Below are 18566 nucleotides of genomic sequence, written 5' to 3'. Positions count from 1 at the left end.
GCTTTTTTGTGTAAAACACAGAGATGTAGATGTAAAATACAAATCTAATCTAATAAAAACACCAAACATAAAGTTAAGGTGGAGCAGACATATGCAAAAACGTCATAATGCAAGATCCTAAAATCATCAGTGCGCAGCTGCAGAAGCTTACGCAAGGAGCTTATACCTGTTAAGATAATAATGGTCACCTGGGCCATAAATGAGCTGGCGCTAAAACCTTGAAGGCGGTCATAGATGCTTTAGTAGCAGTGAGTGCATGTCTGCGCTCTTCACCGACCAACAGGTAGGAGGACTGCCATTCTTGATTTGGGACTAAAACGTTTCACTTCAACAGCATATCGAGTGATAACTTCACAACATAGATAAAGTTTTTGGTTAGTTATTTGTGGGAAGTTTGTTTTTAATCGGGTGTTATTCCTGTTAACATGTGTGGTCGGTCGCTGTCCATGGTTCTGAAAAATAGAACTTGCTAGTTCCCAAAGTTGTCAAAGGAAGGATTATGTACTTTTTTGCACGTTTAATGCTAAATTGTAGTATAGGCAATTGGGCAATCTAATTTAAAAAAAGGATGATCTCATATTTAAAAGCTCCATTACTCATTACCGCATTTTCTTTTTACAGCGATATCCTTTTACGTTAACATGAGCCAGGATCATCACACACCACTGACTTTTATGCAGACACATGCAGCCTAGGATGAAGCACAGCCAAACAAAGGGTTTTAAAACAGACATTGGAGCCTGGATACTGTGTGGTCACAGCACAATACTAAATGCCATCTTTTAAAATGAGATTTGGTCAAACATCTGCAATGCTTTAACTATTTTTTTAAAAATAACTTTTGTGTTGGTTATCTCTAATACTCCAATTGTTTGCATCTTCCCATGTGGAGCAGCAGTATTTTATGATATTGGACCAGCAGGTGCATTTACAAGTCAAATTCCAAGTTTCTTGGATATCCAACTGCCTGGATGAGTGAAGAAAGGGTTTCCAAACACATACCATGGATACCTCATTTAATCCTCATGCCTGGAAGGAGTTGACAAATGGAGGGGGGCACCCCCATTTAAAAAATGGAGGACAGAATGGGGGCTCCCACAGCACAATGCGCTACATGGTGAAGAAACAGAATCGCCGCACACGCAGATCATCTTCACCTATGGGGCGGGTCATCCTCATCAATGCCCCTGCAGATGGTAAGTTTTGAATATTAGAGTAACTTATGTGTGAGTCAGAACAAAAAAACACACTTTAGTGAAAATGATTTGTTATATGATCAGTTTGGATAATTTGTGTAACATAGGCATTATGTCGTGTTTCCAACTCATTAGAGCGTAATTTCTGTTGCTATTAGGAAAAATGGCTGATAATAATGTTTTAAGGTAGCAGGGTTTTTAATGTTTAACTAAATTTACAGAATTCTGCCCTGTGTTTACCCTTTCTACAGCAAATTTTGATGTATTTCAAACAATGAGCTGAGATCATGGTAAACCACTAAACAAAAACAATGTCAGCTTCCTGACTGAGATATGTTTAACACTCAATAATGATGACATTGAAGTAGTAGATTAGATTAATTAATAATTTTCAGCAACGCAAAGTTTTCTTTAGACACCCGTTCTCTTGACCTTTTGAGACTCTGAGTTCCTCTTTTGATGGACATTCATTCATGTGGCCTTATAATTTTCAAGGTCAAACTGTCAAACCACAGCAGATCAGCTTATCTTTTCAAATATCTTTTCAAACTCCATCAGGTTGTGTAGTGCATAAGTTTGTGTGATTGCAGGAGGAGACGACAGTGAAGACATTCACACTGTTACCGTAGACAAGAGCCCAGATGGGCGACTGGGTTTCAGTGTCCGAGGTGGTTCTGAACACGGCCTGGGCATATTTGTGAGCAAAGTGGATGATGACAGTTCTGCAGGTACAGATTTAGAGTATGTCCTGCATGTTTTTGCTTTTGTTGGTTTCAGTCTGATGCTTGTTCTCATCTATCATGTCTGGGTCGTCTTGTGATTGCAGCTCAGGCTGGACTGACTGTTGGCGATAAGCTTGTGGAGGTGAATGGGGTCAGCCTAGAGAGCATCACCATGAGCAGCGCTGTGAAGGTCCTGACAGGCAATAACAGGCTGAGGATGGTGTTGAGACGCGTGGGTAAGATCCCCGGCATCCGCTACTCCAAGGAGAAGACCACATGGTGAGACCAGTTAGCTTCATAGTTCCTGAAAATACGTAAAAATCCAGAAAAATGATCAGTTAAAATGTTTGTCCTCACTTTAATTAAACTTAGATGAAATATTACCACTTTGTTCCTTTTTCTTAATGTAAAATATACTTGAAATAAAAGCTGAAAATCATGGGTGGCTCATGTTTTGTGAAGCTCATGACTTACCTGAAGCTCAGTCGTTATCTTTTGGGATGTGCTGGTATCATTGGTTTCATGTGGCCACAGTGGATAGATTACTGCTCTCAGCATTATAGTTATTTGATAAGGTGATTGAGATGTTTTGCTTGTAAGATGTGTCATGTCTGCACGTTCAGCCTGTCTAAGTTGTGTGAAGATTGGTTTGTACATTTGAGCAGGGTAGACCTGATTCATCGGCGTATGGTGGTTGAGGAGGGTAGTGGTGCTCCATCTGAGGCCAGCTCCGACTGCGCTCTTCGCAGGATTGTACACCTCTTCACCACATCAGACGACTACTGTCTGGGATTCAACATCAGAGGTGGCAAAGAGTTTGGCCTGGGAATCTATGTTTCCAAGTAGGAACACAAAATTGAGAACTGCAGCATGTTTTTTTTATAGAAAAAAATGATTCAACTTGAACTAATTTAGTTTAACAAAACCTCTCAATGGAAAATATAAAATCTTTTACAGGTATAAAAAGTGTCTATTTCTATGAATCGTAGAAAGAAAAATAAAATTGTGTCAGTGTGGCTACATTTCTAGTGATGTACCATATTTGTTCAAAGCTGTTTGTGTTCAACAAATCTGTGTCTCCCACCTTTCTTTGTGTCTGTTTCTGTTCCTCAGGCTGGACCCAGGAGGTCTCGCAGAGCAGCACGGCATCAAAATGGGCGATCAAATCCTTGCAGCCAATGGGGTGAGCTTCGATGACATCACCCACAGCAATGCAGTGGAGGTCCTGAAGAGCCACACTCATGTCATGTTGACCATCAGGGTGAGGAAAAGTCCAGTGATCACAGCTGATGCCAAATTTACAGATACAGAACTTATGCACCAATAAGTGGGTCAAATATCTGTGACGATGTTGGTCAACTCTGAATTTATGCTCACTTTCTTTTAGCTTATGCTTTCCGTTCTGCAAACTGAAATTTTCTAGGTAAATCAACATCAGTGGATTCTAGATTCTCTTAAAGTCCCACTCTGATTATCTTTTGATCTATTGCAAGAGGGTTTCCAGTGGTCTTGCAATTATGATTAGGTTTTTAGCCAGAGTAAAAAAACTTGTAATTTTCAAGGACATAATTTTTTTTGCAGGGCTCCAGGAGTTTATTAGAAATTACCTTCTGAGTTGTGAGCGGGACTGTTGGTATGGCGTAAGCCTGTTGCCAATTCCCATCATCCATCTGTATACTCACTCTACCACTAGCTTACAGCTCCTTACACCTCCAAAATAACATTAGCAATTAAAAAAAAAATGGCGAGCAATATTGAAGCTATCCTGCCGTACAGTTTTGAGCCAGATTCCAGCTAAGATGAGGAAAACAAAGACAAAACAAGAAGAGGGAAGTATAGGGTAAAGTTTTTCTCAAGTTTAATTAAATTTAAGTTGCAGTCGATGGTTAAACACCACCTATCTTGACAAGTCCTCCCTTCACAACACAAAGCCCTCAAATTCTTTGTGTGCCACTCTACACCACTTAACTTGTGCCATTTCATAAGAGTCATGTGAATGTGAACTGACAGACTGCTTGTGTGTTGAGCGGTGTGCATGAGCATGCATAAGTGGGCTTCTTAGCTCATTTTACTCCTCTGATCTCAGGTTCCTCGTGTGAAAAACATCCAGGGACGGCGTTCATTATTTAAAGGCAGCATGAGATCAGGTTATAATCAAGCTGAAAGCCTAATTTTGGAGCTTTCTTCTGTCCCTTATTAGACCTGTGTTTGGATCAGAGACTCACAATACAAACAGAGGATTAACCGTAGTCATTAAATGACCTCACACTTGGATAGTTTAAAGTCTTAAATTGGGATAGAGCCTCAGTATTCAACCTTCAGCTGTGCATGAATGAAATGATGGATTGATATGCTTAGGTTAGAGATTAAATGGCATTTACATTTGTTTCATGGAATTTTAACAACCCAGTAAAGTAGTTGTCAGTAAAATATTCTATACAATATACAGTATATGAACTAAATCATAAAATATATATTTTAGCCATGTTTACTTCCAATCTTATACGTTTAAAAGACATGTTAACTTAAATCAAACGTTTAAGATCTGTTCAAGTTTGTTTTTTAAAAAGTATCAGCTAGAGCGACACCTGCAGGCTTGAGTCTGACATTTTTTTAAAACAATTTTTAGGTTTTGAATTCTTCAAACAACTAATTATAGCAGAATATTATTGTAAATTTCACATGCTATGACTTTTCCTCATTAGTGTTGGGAAAAATGTGCTGGTGATCTTATCATAATGATAAAGTTTGTTATTTTTGTAATTAAAAATGTATATGTTTTTATGTTAGCCACATAAAGGTACATGCAAAAATAACTTTTATTTGTTTTTTGAAAAATCCACAGGAAGTTGGGAGATACCCCGCATACAAGGAGATGGTGGCTGAGTATGGCTGGCTCGACAAATGTACGTTTACCATCTGAAATTAAAAAAATATATTCAAGTATCATTTTAATGTATATGATTTACAAAGTTAATATAATCAAGGTCCAAATTCTGTTTTAGGTCTATACAAAATTCTTCAGTTAATGGACGCAGGAGTTAAATGTTTTTTTTTTTTCCTGACCTGTACGCCATTAAAACTACAGACCAAGAGACCGAAGGAGAACAGGAAGTTGGAGTTGTCCTTAACATTTAATTTAGTTTTAATATGCCTCTCCCCCTTTGTATGATCTGTGTTATATCTTTTATTATTATTTTAATGCTTTGTAATGTATGTAGCCTTTTTTTAATCAATAGGTATTTTAAATTATTTTAATCACTCAACTATGAAAACCGTTAGGACACGTTTCTTACACTGCATTGTTTTGTAGTTATTCGGCGGCTTGCAGTCAGTGCAGTACAAAATTTCCAGCTGTGTTTGCTTAGGTTGGCGCCTTGCTCCCGCCCCTTTCTCCTGATAGTTTTGTGATGATTGACAGGTGATGATGGAGCAAAAACATACGTCACACACCAGGTGATCTGTGCAGCGTTGCGTCCTCCTGGGTGATCTCAAACACGCTTATTGTGCATCTTGGTTGCACTTATTTGGTGTTGCCAAAATGAATTTCCATCCGTTTGAGTCTTTCTTTGATCTCAGGTATCGGTATCGATTGTTCTGATCTCCAGTGAACAGCGCCCGTTCATTTACGAACCACAGTTTGAATTCAGTATGAAAATATAGGAGTGGCTGACCGGCTGCTCTACAATAACTTGTGACCAGGGTTTCAATGCGCAAAAAGTCATAAGAAAGAAAATCCCAAAATGGTTTCTGAATTTTTTTTCTCCTTTACTGATTTATGGTTTAAAGAGTAAACTTTAAAAAAAAAACATTCAACGCAGACTCAAAATTGGGAGCACATACTCTCTTCTCATCCTTAAACACCTTTACAGTCCAGGTTTACTGACAATCATCATTAAGCCACACTGAGGGTCTCAGCTGTTAGGGAGGAAGTGCTGCCAAGTGTCCAGCAGTAAGAAGTAGACAAGAGAAGCCGTGTTCAGAAGAACCCATTGATAGAGGTTACAGAACTGTGTCAATAATGATGTTTAAATTAGAAAACAGCAGATATAGAAGACTAAATAAACAGAAATGTAATACTGATTTATTTACTTATTGATTTTTTTCATTTGGGTATTTTATTATCTTTGAGAGTTTTATAAGTACATGTTGTACAGAAAACAGTTAATAATAGAGTATAGTTAATAGTTTAGTATATGTTCCATACCAAATTATTGGCTCGCAGACACTCACACGTTGCGTGTGTGTGCGTTGAAGTTGCGGCCTTGCCTCAGCTAGACCCCGTCTTCAGTGGCCCCCAGGTAAATTGAGTTTGAGACCCCTGGTTTAGAGGCAGGTGTGTTTGAGCAGGATAGGAGAGATAGCATGGAGGACAGTGTGAACTGAGGGTCAGGGTTAACCAAAACTGTTATAGAACATTATGAAAGGTTCATTATTAGGTTTTAGATCTTCAAAACCAAATCTTAAATTGACTTTAATCACAGACATTCTGGACTGTCTTCCACAGTAGCCAACGATGGCCATCCACCATCCTCACACGGTTCAGATTCCAACTCCTCTGTGTCTTCACTGTCATCCAGCACCCCTCTCAGCTCCCTCAGTGGTCTCTCCCAGGTTCTTTTTCCTCCAATCTTTCACAATGAGATGGTAGATGTCGCCATCTCCACAGAAGACCGCACCCAGTGTCCAAGCAGCTCTGAGCAAACAACTGACACGGCCATACAGACTGACCTCCAAGTTCCAAACTCCCTGGACCCCCCGTCTCCAAACAAATCCTTCTCTGACAGGCCTGGCACTGCAGACACCAGTCGAACTGTGGGTGAAACACTGCTGCTAAAGGACACTGTCATACGGGGGAAAGGGGAGGGGCCAATGGAAGTGGGAGGAGCCAGGGAAGGAGGACGACACAGGGGGAGGTCATTGTCCACTGGGGACCGGGAGGATGAGAAACGCTCACCAAAGACAGAGGCACTGATGGCCCTGAGCAAACCACGAAAGCCAATCAGACGTTCCCAGAGCCACATCATGTTGTCAGGTGAGGACGTGCAAGAAAGCATAGAGGGAAATGGACCATCTATGTCTTAAAAATACCTAAAACGCAATTTATATTGCATTTGATGTATTTTTCTTCTTTAACATTCATAATCTTAACCTTTTTTGCCAAACTGTTTTACTGGTAACACTTTGGAAAATCACAACAAATCCACATTTTCTGGTTTCTTCCAGTGTTATTCAAATATTTAACTGGAAATCACCTTCTCTGAATGAAAACAACATTTTCAGAGCATCTTAGACCACTATGTTTAACCAGATCAGGCCCACAGTTTTAATGGTGTCGGATGTCTATGGCTCAGAAAACTAAAATTAATCACTTGAGCTTATCAAGTGAAGTATTTTCAAGTAAAAGGGGCTTTTTAATGTAAAAACTCACATTTCATTTGCCTGATTTAAGTTTCAGACAGAAAAGGCCTAGAAACACATTGCTGATGCGAAGTTATATTAATCATCTTTTTTGATTCACTTGTTGTAGCTCTGAGAAATGAATAACAACCATGTGTAAAAATATTCAGCCAAGTATTTGCACAGCCAGTTGATTCATTTGTATTTCACTTCCAATTTATCTAGGATTTGTGGTGTGCCTGCGGCCAAGCTAAAAGCTGATTGGATGTTTGTTGTTTATGCAGGGGCACTTTACCCTACTGCTCCTCATAAACGTTGGTGTGTTTGAGTCAGTGTAGCTGCAATTTATCAACACGACCCTGTTAATCTTCAGAGGCAGATTTACAGCATTAAACAAAGCAGATGGCTGGAAAAGACATGCACAGTCTGTGCTCATAACGAAAGTGTGTATCAACTGATGCTGGACGGATAAAGTTAATCAACATGCAAAGATGTGGTGCTGTAAACAGCCGTTTTTCTAAAAGTAAATTACGGTTGACACATCTGTTTAAGTTTTTTATGCTTCCATAGAACATTTTAACATATTTTGATAAAAATTAATCTGGAAGGACTACAAACTATATGTATGCGTGTTTTGTCTCTATTAATGGACCTTTTTAGAGGACAGAAATAATAAGAAAAAGAAGCAACAGAAGGAAAAGGTGCCATCAGAGGGTAAGACCAAGCTGCAACGCTCCAAAACCTTCGTAAACCTGCTGTTCAAGAAAGACCCCAAAGAGAAGAAATCGCAGAATCAGCATACTGGTAAAGGTGGGATGCTGTCAAGATCTTTGTTTTCCTTTTTCTACATATACATACAAAAAGGGTTTGTTAGTCTCCGATTCATCAAGATGTCTCACTACAGTTGGTAAATCAATAACATTCAGGTCAAATCTTTACCTAAATTCATTATATTTAACCAAAAAAATGCATCACATTTTCCTGGCAGAGTAACTTGATTTTGCGCAGTCAAGTTTTATTCTTTGCCTCCACCAAACAAGGATAAATACTTACGTTTTGCTGTAATACTAATTTCTAGATAAAGAGCGAAGTCGTCCATTCCAGCTCTTCACCTCCCCGAGAGAATCACGTGCCGGCAGCCCACTGCTTCGGCCTGAGACCGTGCAGCACGTGGAGGACATGGCCAAGAAACTGCTCAGCCCAGATGAGGTAGCAGCTGTGATGAGACATTGTCAGCGTGTAAGTTATTCTTTAAAAAACGACAATCTGACACTCTGCTTCTGAGGAACTTTACATGACCTCTAGCCTCAACTTTTCTGTCGCTGAGGGTTCGTGTTTTAGATTTTTCTGTTAGCTGCTCTGCCAAAACACAGATTATTATGTAGTATTAGGATCAAATGTCAGCCACAAACATTATGTTTCTTGACCCACCCATTGCTGTTCCTACTTTACCTGCGTGAAAAACTGCTTTGCTTCATACTGTAGAATATTTTGTTCTCGAAGCACAAATTTTAGTTTTCTAACAATAAACACAGTAGAGTGTAAAGGCAGACAAATTATCTAATAATACATTGATTCAGTCTTTCTTTATGTCTTCATAAAAACTAAGCAAGTTTATTTTCCAGTTTTTGTCTGACAATGTGATTGAGGATTTGGTGCGTCCCCTTCTGGCAATTTTGGACAGACCAGAGAAGCTGCTGCTTCTCAGAGAAATAAGGTGAGGCATAGATTTTTTTTAAAAACTTTAAAAAACTTGATCAATTTAAGATTATTGTGATTTCATTTTCCACAGAATGCTGATCCCAACAACTGAGCTGTGCCATTTTGACAACGTGGTGATGCCTTTTGAACTAGAGGCATATGAAATCCTCAAGAATCGCTCTAGTAAGTAGAAGAATAACCTTTGTGAATGTTATGTAAAAATTTTTCAATCTAGAGTTTTATTTCTAAAAATATTAAATTAAAACGATGGAAATCTGGCGAATTTTTTTGGTTTCAGTGCGTTCTCCAGCTCTGCGCTCTCCTCACAGGGGAACTCCTCGACGACACCTCATCACACCTGTTCCAGGTATTTAGGTTCTAGTCCTTTCTGCTCAGTCCTCTCTGTTTTGTTGATTTCTTTTATCACTTTGTGTCTTAGAGAAAAGCAGAATTGTGTTCATTTTTGTCATATCAAATACAGTATGACAATGTAACGACTGTTTTCTGATTCCTGATCTTTAATTGCACAGAAAAACCTAATGCAGTTCTGTTTTTCTGATAAAAACAGTAAAATTAGGAAAATGTACTTTTTCTGTCATTGCTTGTCTAGTTTCAAAATATTGCCAAGAACAAAGAAAATAGGATGTATTGCAACTAAGTTTTGTTTTGTTTTTTTAAACATTTTTAGTGTAACCTAATTTTCTTGATGCTTAATTAACTGCACGTATTGTTTTTCCAGTTTGTCTGTTTTCAGTGGAGCATTTGACAGCCTCATTGAAAGTCTGCCCCCTATTGGTCAATGGCACACATGCAAAAAAGAGAAAAAACGAAATTTTTCTAACTGATGCAAACTAATGTTTTAATAAAAGCAGCATGCTCTAGATTGAAACATGTTATGAACATTCTCTTAGTATGACTACAAATTTGGGGACACTGCTTTTTTTGTCTATGCAGACAACAGAGGTGGGTTTCAACTTCATCCGGTCCAAAACAGCCCTCAGGAGCGTCTGCTAATAGAGGAGTTTGACAGACTTCGTCTGGCCAGTCAACAGTCAGGCCACCTGCCGCCGTCCCGTGCCTTCACCCCACTGTTAGACGTACCTGTGGACAGCTTTGCATCCAACATTTCACGCTCCCGTTCCCCCTCACCCAGTCACAGCTTCCTCCTTCCCGAATCACCATTCAGCACCCAACACGGGCGCCACCATCTGCCCTCTCCAAACAGAGGGGAGACTGGGGCGCAAAGGTACGATGCCGTCTCCCAGCTGCCTGCATCTGACCGAGAAGATACTGCTCTTGAGCGGGGAAGGTCACCTGTGAGGAACGGCCGTGGAAGAGCGAGGAGAGAGGAGAGTCCTGACAGCATAGATGTCAGGCGAAGCAGACAGGTGGGATACACTGAAGTAAGTGTGCGGGTCCCATCACAGCACAGAGAGAGAACCCTTCTGGCTGACGTATTTGACCCCCAAAGACAGAAGAGCCTCAGCAGGGGCACATGGAGTGCACAGGAGATGAATGGCCATTTTGACAATGGTCACACAGTCAAAACAAAACAAGCTCTGCCAGTGGAGGACTATGAAATCACAACTGTCACCATCTCAAAGGCCAAGCCATCACTGGGTAAAAACATTCATTTTACATTCTTAGATCACCTTTGTTTTTTGTCTACTGTATATGCTTTAATTTAGAGCTTTCACCAGCAGGGGTCAGAGCGTGACAGCAGAACTAGTACTCAAAAACGTCTCAACTTTTTAAGTCAACTACGAAAAAGGAGTGAGGAAACGATCAAATAAGGACTAAGATTATTTTTGAAACTGTTAAAAAGCAATGTAAATGTTAAAGTAAATACTAGTTAATTTGTTTGGTACAATGAGTCAATTCATTGCTTCACTTCTCTTTTTCAGGGATTAGCATATCTGGAGGGATCGAATCAAAGATTCAGCCGATGATTAAAATTGAGAAGATATTCCCAGGAGGAGCTGCATCTACCAATGAGGCTCTGAAAGTGAGAACCCACTTACTTCCTTATTTAAAAAAATCCTCTACAAGCACAGAAAAAGAACATTGTTTCAGCGTAAAGTTAAATAAAAGTTAACCAAACAGCTCTTCTGGAGAAACGAAAGATGCCCTTCTCGGTTGTTGTAAACTCTTTGTCTTCTGTAAGAGTTGTAACTTTATGTGACAGAGAAGGGGACGAGAGGATGAACACAGGGCCATCTCAGGTAACGCAGCAGCTCCATTATTAATCAGGAACACGAGTGGTGTCTGCTAATGCACTAGTAATATACAGTGTAATGGCTGTGCAGATGCTTGACTGTCATTGATGAGCTTGACGTGGTTCTTTTAAACAGGAATCTATAGGCAGAGTCAGAAGTTCTGCATGGTCACAAAATGTTGGGATGAATATGTGTCTGTGGACTCAGAACACTAACCTCAGTGTGTATGTTAGTGGGTCAGCGTGATGTTGTCCATCTTACAAAATCAGCACTCTTGCAAATACTTTAAGCACCAAGCACATGAGTCAGATGTCCTAAGAAAATTAATTAGTATACGCTTCATTTTGAGGAATTTGTGTGAAGCGCCTCAGTTTACCTTCTAGGTTCATTGAGTGGTCACTGCTCCCCTTTTTAGTCATCCTTTAGACCAGGGGTGTCAAACTCCAGGCCTCGAGGAAGAAGAAGGAAGAAATCCTGCCTTATCTGCTGCTTATGTAGCCAATAAGGAGCAGGCTGTTTGGAAAACCTGGTGGACACTGACCCCAAAGGCCTAGATTCTGATATCCATGCTGTAGACAAACTTACATGTGACAACCCAGCATGTAGTCCAGTCCAAACCAGCACTTTGGAACAGAGCAATGGTTTCTCTGTGGAAACATGGAGCTCTGTGGATTTGTATGTTCTCTGCACCAAAAAATTTTATTGAATTAAAACTTTAAAAAAAATCCTAGCTAAAATTAAGGTAGTTATGAGGTGAGGTTGCTATTTCATCTTAAAAAGAATAGAATTTGCGAGTGTGTGCACTGCAAAAAACTAAGCCCCCTAAAAAAAGTGAAAAAACTCTTAAGATTAAAAAAACATTCTTTAAATAAGCAAAAAATCCACTAAAGGGGTAAGAAATTTGCTCCTACCAAGAATTCTTATTTTAAGAAAAAAATTCTAGTGACTAAGACATTTTTTTCTTAAACTAAGGTTATTTTGCTGTTAAAAAACTTTTTGCAGTGTGTACCAATCATTTCCGATAAATTAGTTTTCACAAGAATAAAGGCACTCACTTCCTCCCCTCTGTTGATACATTGAGCTCAAGTTTTTGGTATATTCTTCACAGTTAACCCGGCTGATGACCCGACAGAATTAATTCAGGAAAATGTCTGCTTTGTTTGTTAACTTGATATAGCTGAAAAACAAAGTTCTTCTAGAATTACTGAAAAGCAAAAGGATTTGGAGAAGTCCTTTTTTGTTTTGTTTATTGGATATAAGAATAACTATGGTCTTTGTATGTTGTTGCACCTCAGTGAGTCTGAGCTCATGAGGCAGGTGCATCCTCACCAAAGGCTGATGACCTCAAAGGAAGTTCCTCAATTCAGGGCTCCAGAGATTTGCCCGTCTCTGCTGCATCCTGCAGGAAACGGGAACTACATGAGCATGCATATGCGTGTCTTTGTCTTTGGTGGTGTTTTTTGATGAAGGAAAAACTTTACGTGTGCACTGGTGACAGACCTTCGAATGTAGTGATAATATCTAGTAATGAAAGACGAGCTTCTTTCCACTCCTGTATGAATCAGGTTTCCACTGAGGGACCGAGTCACGGCAGATTTACACAAACTGTCAAGATTATTTCAAATAAGCAAAATAGCAAAGTAGTTTTCTGTGTTTTTATTTTTTAAAGATTTCTAATTGAATCACTTTTGCATTTACAGGCAGGTGACGAGTTGTTGTCTGTGGATGGCAAGAGTCTACAAGGAGTCACTCATCTCCACGCTGTGGATTTAATTCGTCGTGCATTCAGTAACAAGGCCAAAGATCCAATGGTTTTTGTGGTCAAAGTCCCTCAGATTACTAACCAGACCCCCCCAGTACATCTGCTGAAAGACAAATAACAAAATCATCAGCTTTTTAACGACTAACCGAGACATTTTGGAAACATTACAAAGATAAAGAATGATTTTAAATCACTTTTGCAAGAGCAAGATTTAAATGAAGCTGAAAAGTTGCATCCTATACATGATATGATGCTCAGTGTTATGGGAGACATTTTAGGAGCTGTCAATGCAGGAAGAACACTTGATGCATTTTCTAAAGAGTGTTGCAAGATAAGATTTTGATAAAGTGAAAGTGTGCCATGGTCCAACACATGAGAGCTGTGCTGTGACCTCTGAGCTCTGTTTGACAGTGGAGCCACTTCTCAGCCCAACAGCCCTGCAGAACTGCCAGAAGATTACCCCATCCTGTTAAATGAGATTATTTTTTGGATGATTCATACACAGATTAAGCCCCTGTATTATGTCAAAAATGGATAGTCAGGTTTTAGAGGATGTCTGAAGGGATTATTACAAATTGCTGCTCAGTATTTTTGTGTTGCATTTGTTCTGGCAGAAGTACTTGGGCTCTGAAACACCGCCACTTTAAAAGCTTAATTACACCAGGCTGTGGGCTGAGATTATGCAGACATGTGGAGGAGTTGGAAAAACATGTCAGTGAGAAATGCAGGACACAAAGACCCATGCCAGAGTTTAGATCTGCGTCAGCTAGAGTGGATAAGGGCAGGAGAATGAGTCTATAGTGCCTTACTTCTGTGGAAGAACAAAGTGTTAACCATAAAGTTCCTGTAGAGTTTTCAAACTGCCACATCCTGGTAAAGTTACTTTAAGGTACCTTAAAGGTTTGAAACCATCTAGAATTTTCTATAATTTTTACACGAATGTATTCTAGATCAACTTTATCTTATAAAAGCAAAAAAAAAAAAAGTTTAAAATGAAACAAACATTTATTTATTGCTAGACACAAGATTCTTTTAATTGAATTCTAAATATTACCTCTGTATTTCCTAAGCTATAATAAAAAATATCTGTTTGTTTTTCAACATGAGCATTTTCAGCATTCATGCGATGGACTTTTCCATTTCATTTTGATGCTTTGAAATGGTCCCAAAACATGATACCACCACCACCAGCATATTGATTTATTTGTTCTCCATATTGTGTTCCTTACATTTATTTGCACGTATATCAGTTAGAAGATGGCACAATACAGCCTTTTTGAGATTACTGGATTTGAATGATGAGCAGTATTGTTGAGAGCTATTATTAGCCAACATGACAGAGGCCTGTCCTATACTAAAACCTAAAGGCCATGTCACACAGCCACTACTTACATTTTGCACATATTGCACATATGAATAAATATAATATATACGTGAAAAAAGTGAGAAAAATTATGGTCTTTACATATAATTTTCACAGATGTATCACAAATGAAACAATTGAAAACCACGGAAGAAGTATGAATGAACCGCACAAAGAACACATAAATCAACGTAAAAGCCAAATCTGTGTGCAAAAATGTGTGTGTGTGCGATATGTTCGCCGTAGACGTGGAACGGTCGTGGAAAGCCACAAATTTGTATGTGCATTTCGCAAAAATCAAGCAGAAATTGCACGAGATTTACGTATAAATTGGGTTCATACTACATAAAATACCCATAACCTAATAATAATTCTCAACAGACCAAAAATTTAAACAGCTAAATTCAATCAAATTCACATATAAACCCATTGGCTGAAACCCTTTAGCAATCTGCGCGCGGCGATGAATGACAAACGCAATTACGTATATCACGCATGTATCACAAAATAATGAAAGAATGAAATGGCTGTGTGACACAGCCTTTAGAGCAGGGGTTTCCAATTTCAGGCCTCGAGGGTGGGTGTCCTATATGTTTTCCAACCAGCCTGCCATTGAAGGTCCTTATTGGCTATACACACCTGATAAGGGCATATAAAGCAGGAATTCTGTAAAACCAGCAGGAGGCCGGCCCTTGAGACCTGGATTTGGACACCCCTGTCTTGGAGGGTCCCTTCTTAAACAGATCACTGTTTAGGTTAATTTCTGGCATCTTTATGGTTAACCGTTTCTGAGAATGTTTATTATTTCCTCAGTGTTAGCATTGTAAGACCTCTGAATTTCCATAGACAATTCTAGATCGGGCAAATATTTTGTCTGCATGCTCAACAGAAAAGGGTTTCAGTTGGCATTGGTCATAATTGATACAAAATGTCTTTATATTGGATGCTTTTCCTGAACTAATAAACACCAAATACGGCATCTTTGTATGATTTGTTTTGTATTTACCGATTTGTTATATACTTTTAACATTGAAGTAAAAATCTGATTTTTTCAATTCTAGAAATAAAAAAAATTAAAAAACACAGATTTGACATGCTCTTGTGCACATTACATGTCATATATTTCTATTTCATAGCTAATTTGTAGCCAATTCAAAGGCATAAACCTCGTGCTTCACATGCAAACAATCACAAACAGTGATTTTCAGGTGAAAACTTACTTTTAATTAAAAACATTTATACAAGAAATGTACACATAAAAATATACATGATTATTAATTATTGAAACAGATGTAATTAAAATACATAAAAAAGAACAGAACCAAAGGATGTAAAATGCCACAAGAAAACAAAACGTGTTACGTTGCTTTGGTCTAGTCACAGTGGCTATGTTGGAAATAGATGTTTTGTGTAAATAAAAGACAAAGTCTGTCAGCTATACTGTGCTGTTTTACATATTTACACAGAAACCCCTTTAGGAAACTAAACATGAACCCAGACATGAGGAAGAGTGGATAACTGAGTTTATTTAGCGACACCTGTAGTCGATGCTAACCAGCATCTTTGGTAATAACAGTCTAGGTCTGGTTAAAGTGAGGGTGGTTAGACAAACTAAACATTCTGCTGTTTGATGTCATATGGAGTTCGGGGTTTTAAATCTCAACTATAGGTCACCACAGCGAATGTGGTCTTGTCATGCAACCTCAAGTAGTTTTGGTATCTTGTTAGTGGATTTCCAGGATTTTCTTGCATTGGGTCCCATACAATCTCTAACCTTACAAATGGCACATCATGCTATTTTAGATGAAATATGTGAGAAAAAGCGACCATTATAATGTGTAATTTCTATGATGAAAAAGAACTGATAATCAAATGAAAGACCAATCAAAATATGGAGATAACCTCCCCAAAAACTTTGTGAAACCCAAAGGTTCACGCCAAAATTCACTAGCTGTTTTAACACAGTTTGCTCTTGCATCTTTATTCAGTCGACACCACCATTTGTAATTGATTGATCAAATGACCTATAGGGTGGGATATACATGAACTCACAGTTACATCAGTACTACAACAAAATATCCTCAGATAATATTTATAAAAAAATATACAACATTTCCTCTATTACATAGATTTCCATTAAATTTTTCTTCAATATATGCTCTTTGCATAATAAAAGTTCTCAGCAGCCCTCTTCTACAATACTCAGTGTTAAACACAACCCTGCGTTTACTGTGAGGTAAAGACTCACTGCAGCCCACATCTTCCAAAAGCTTTTCATCAGTTTTAGAAGCCGACCTATTCTGCAAACTTTCAGCCTTCCTGAGAGAGCTTCAGGTTTCTCACACAAACACATGCAGACATGCCAGTCTAATTACCTGTATAGCAGTCAGTGAAGCATAGAATGTAGCCTTGCAAGGACTAGGAAGACATTTTAAATTGTTTTTGGCTTTAGGTTGCAAGCCTGGCATGGCAATTACACAAAAAGACAACGCAGAGTGGACGAGGCAACTCTGAAAAGCATGCCTTAAAAATCGCTGTGGTGTCATAACCAGATGGCAAGTATGAATATGATTTTGGAAAAATAGTAATGTTTTTGTTGTTTTAGAAAGAAGCAAAACAAAGACCAAAAAAAAGGAATCAGCAACATCCTGGTGTTATCTGCACAAGAGCTCACCACATAGTCTGAACAAGCAGTCAAACTGATTAATTACCGCAATCTACATGGTGTGAAAAACTCAAATGGTGTGTGTTTCCTATGTGTGTTTACTTTCTGTGTCAATGCGGTTCAAGAAATGTCAGAATAGAATGTCCTCGTTTATATCAAAATATAACTCAAAATATCAATCTTGAATGTCTAAATTTGCTCCAAAAATGTTATTGAGAACCAAACAAACGAGGCCAGACATGTTTGTGCAAATAAATGCCCTATTTTCTCCTGTTGGCCAGTTTTTCTTTGTTTTTTTCAACCAATTATGCCCAAGAATTGGGACAAAACGCTCATTTTTTTAATATACATTTTTTTAAGAATTTGCATTTAAATCCCTCTAAACAAACAAATAATAAATATATATATTTTACTGCTTGTAGAATAAGAAACCTATGCTAACAATCCTTAATGAAGGTAGAAGAGAAGCAGTTATCTATTTGGATACCTTAACTTGATTGCTATAATGATGCGTGATTGCACGCATGATGGTGGTCAGTTGTTTTATGTTAAATAAAACCAAGAGGCTTGGAGATGCACACTGACCAGATTGTTCCGTATAAAGAATACATATACGTAGGTTCCTATCCGGTTTCATACCCTGATTTGGAGAAAAACGAACAACCTTTAATTTGCTTTTGCATCCACATCATCTTGTGCTGGCTTTTTAGTAGTAAAAAACATATTTAAAGTGACACCTTTTAAGATTTCATTGGAATACATCAGTTAGCAGGAAGAAAAGAATGCACCTTTGGGAAAGGTCCCTTTTGACAGTGATAGTGGTGACAAGCTCACTCTCGTCTACCAGGTGGAGCTAGTTAGTGCAGATTTAGCTTTGAGATCGATGCTTGGTGTTCCGAGGCTCATGTGAGCTGGGCTTCCGTGTTTCTGTGCCCAAGTATTGGTGAAGTGTGTTTTTGTGTCTGTGTGTGTTCAGATTTCTGTGGCAGTGATTTCTTCAAAGTGGATGTCGTTGCTGCCACTGTGGACCTCATAGTCCTCCACGTCCCTGTTCTCTAGCTCCAGACTCAGCTCTCTCATGACTCGCTCCAGATCGCGGTTCCGACGGTACATGTGGATGTAGTTCTGCTGCAGCTGCTTTTGGTAGCGGATAACCTGGTTTGTTAAAAAAAAAAATAAATAAAAACCTCTAACAATTAAGGATCATTGTGAGATTTAAAGGTGTCCTTTAATTGTGTGGCACCTTACCTTTTCCTTCTCTTCATGCCACACCCTCCTCTCCTCTTCAAACCGTGACAGCTGCTCCTCGCCAGCTCTTCTCTCATACATGAGCTCAGCTTTCAGTCTGTCCACCTTAAAAAATGGTTTTAGAAATGGTTTACAACAAATGTTCTCAGGCAGCTGTCTTAAAATGTACAAATATGCAACTAAATGCTTGTTAATACAATTTCCAAACTGTTATTTACTTAGATGAATGAAAAATGACTCAAGCCACTTAGTATTCATTTTTTTTAGTGAAATTCTCTAAGAGATCTTTGTTA

General features: G+C 38.7%; 2 protein-coding genes across 5 annotated transcripts in view; one reads left to right on the top strand and one right to left on the bottom strand.

Moving 5' to 3' along the window:
- Nucleotides 1–145: 145 nt before the first annotated feature.
- On the top strand, nt 146–14103 carry pdzd7a (PDZ domain containing 7a). 2 transcript variants are annotated; one of them, XM_011484449.3, is made up of 16 exons: nt 146–283; nt 622–1196; nt 1787–1924; nt 2023–2197; nt 2584–2760; nt 3032–3179; nt 4764–4824; nt 6426–6953; nt 7979–8128; nt 8397–8557; nt 8944–9035; nt 9111–9202; nt 9318–9386; nt 9974–10639; nt 10924–11024; nt 12936–14103. In XM_011484449.3, exons 2-16 carry the CDS (start codon nt 1004–1006, stop codon nt 13113–13115), a joined length of 2931 nt encoding a protein of 976 aa, XP_011482751.1. In that variant the 5' UTR covers nt 146–283; nt 622–1003; the 3' UTR covers nt 13116–14103. The 2 variants fall into 2 exon arrangements, with proteins under 2 accessions (XP_011482751.1, XP_078788140.1); XM_078932014.1 differs by having other exon boundaries at nt 189–283; nt 896–1196.
- Nucleotides 14104–15561: 1458 nt separating this feature from the next.
- lzts2a (leucine zipper, putative tumor suppressor 2a) overlaps nt 15562–18566 on the bottom strand; it is a 45198-nt gene continuing 42193 nt past the window's right edge. For all 3 annotated transcript variants that reach the window (XM_078932016.1, XM_078932017.1, XM_020709573.3), the window contains 2 exons: nt 18274–18378; nt 15562–18180 (listed from right to left, as the gene is read on the bottom strand). In XM_078932016.1, the coding sequence (XP_078788142.1) occupies nt 17998–18180; nt 18274–18378 (288 nt within the window). In that variant the 3' untranslated portion in view covers nt 15562–17997. The remainder of the gene's footprint in view (nt 18181–18273; nt 18379–18566) is intronic.

Source organism: Oryzias latipes, chromosome 15 (genome assembly GCF_053564925.1).
Source record: "Oryzias latipes strain Hd-rR chromosome 15, Olatipes_Hd-rR_3.1".
Taxonomy (NCBI): Eukaryota; Metazoa; Chordata; class Actinopteri; order Beloniformes; family Adrianichthyidae; genus Oryzias; species Oryzias latipes.
This window is presented reverse-complemented; position numbering and strand designations above follow the sequence as displayed.

Bases quoted from the DNA above. Each gene is read 5' to 3' on its own strand.
- pdzd7a (XM_011484449.3), top strand. From the start codon at position 1,004: ATGGATACCTCATTTAATCCTCATGCCTGGAAGGAGTTGACAAATGGA. The intron at 9,036-9,110 runs GTGAGGCATAGA...CATTTTCCACAG, and splicing joins CTGCTTCTCAGAGAAATAAG to AATGCTGATCCCAACAACTG. The intron at 9,203-9,317 runs GTAAGTAGAAGA...TTTTGGTTTCAG, and splicing joins AATCCTCAAGAATCGCTCTA to TGCGTTCTCCAGCTCTGCGC.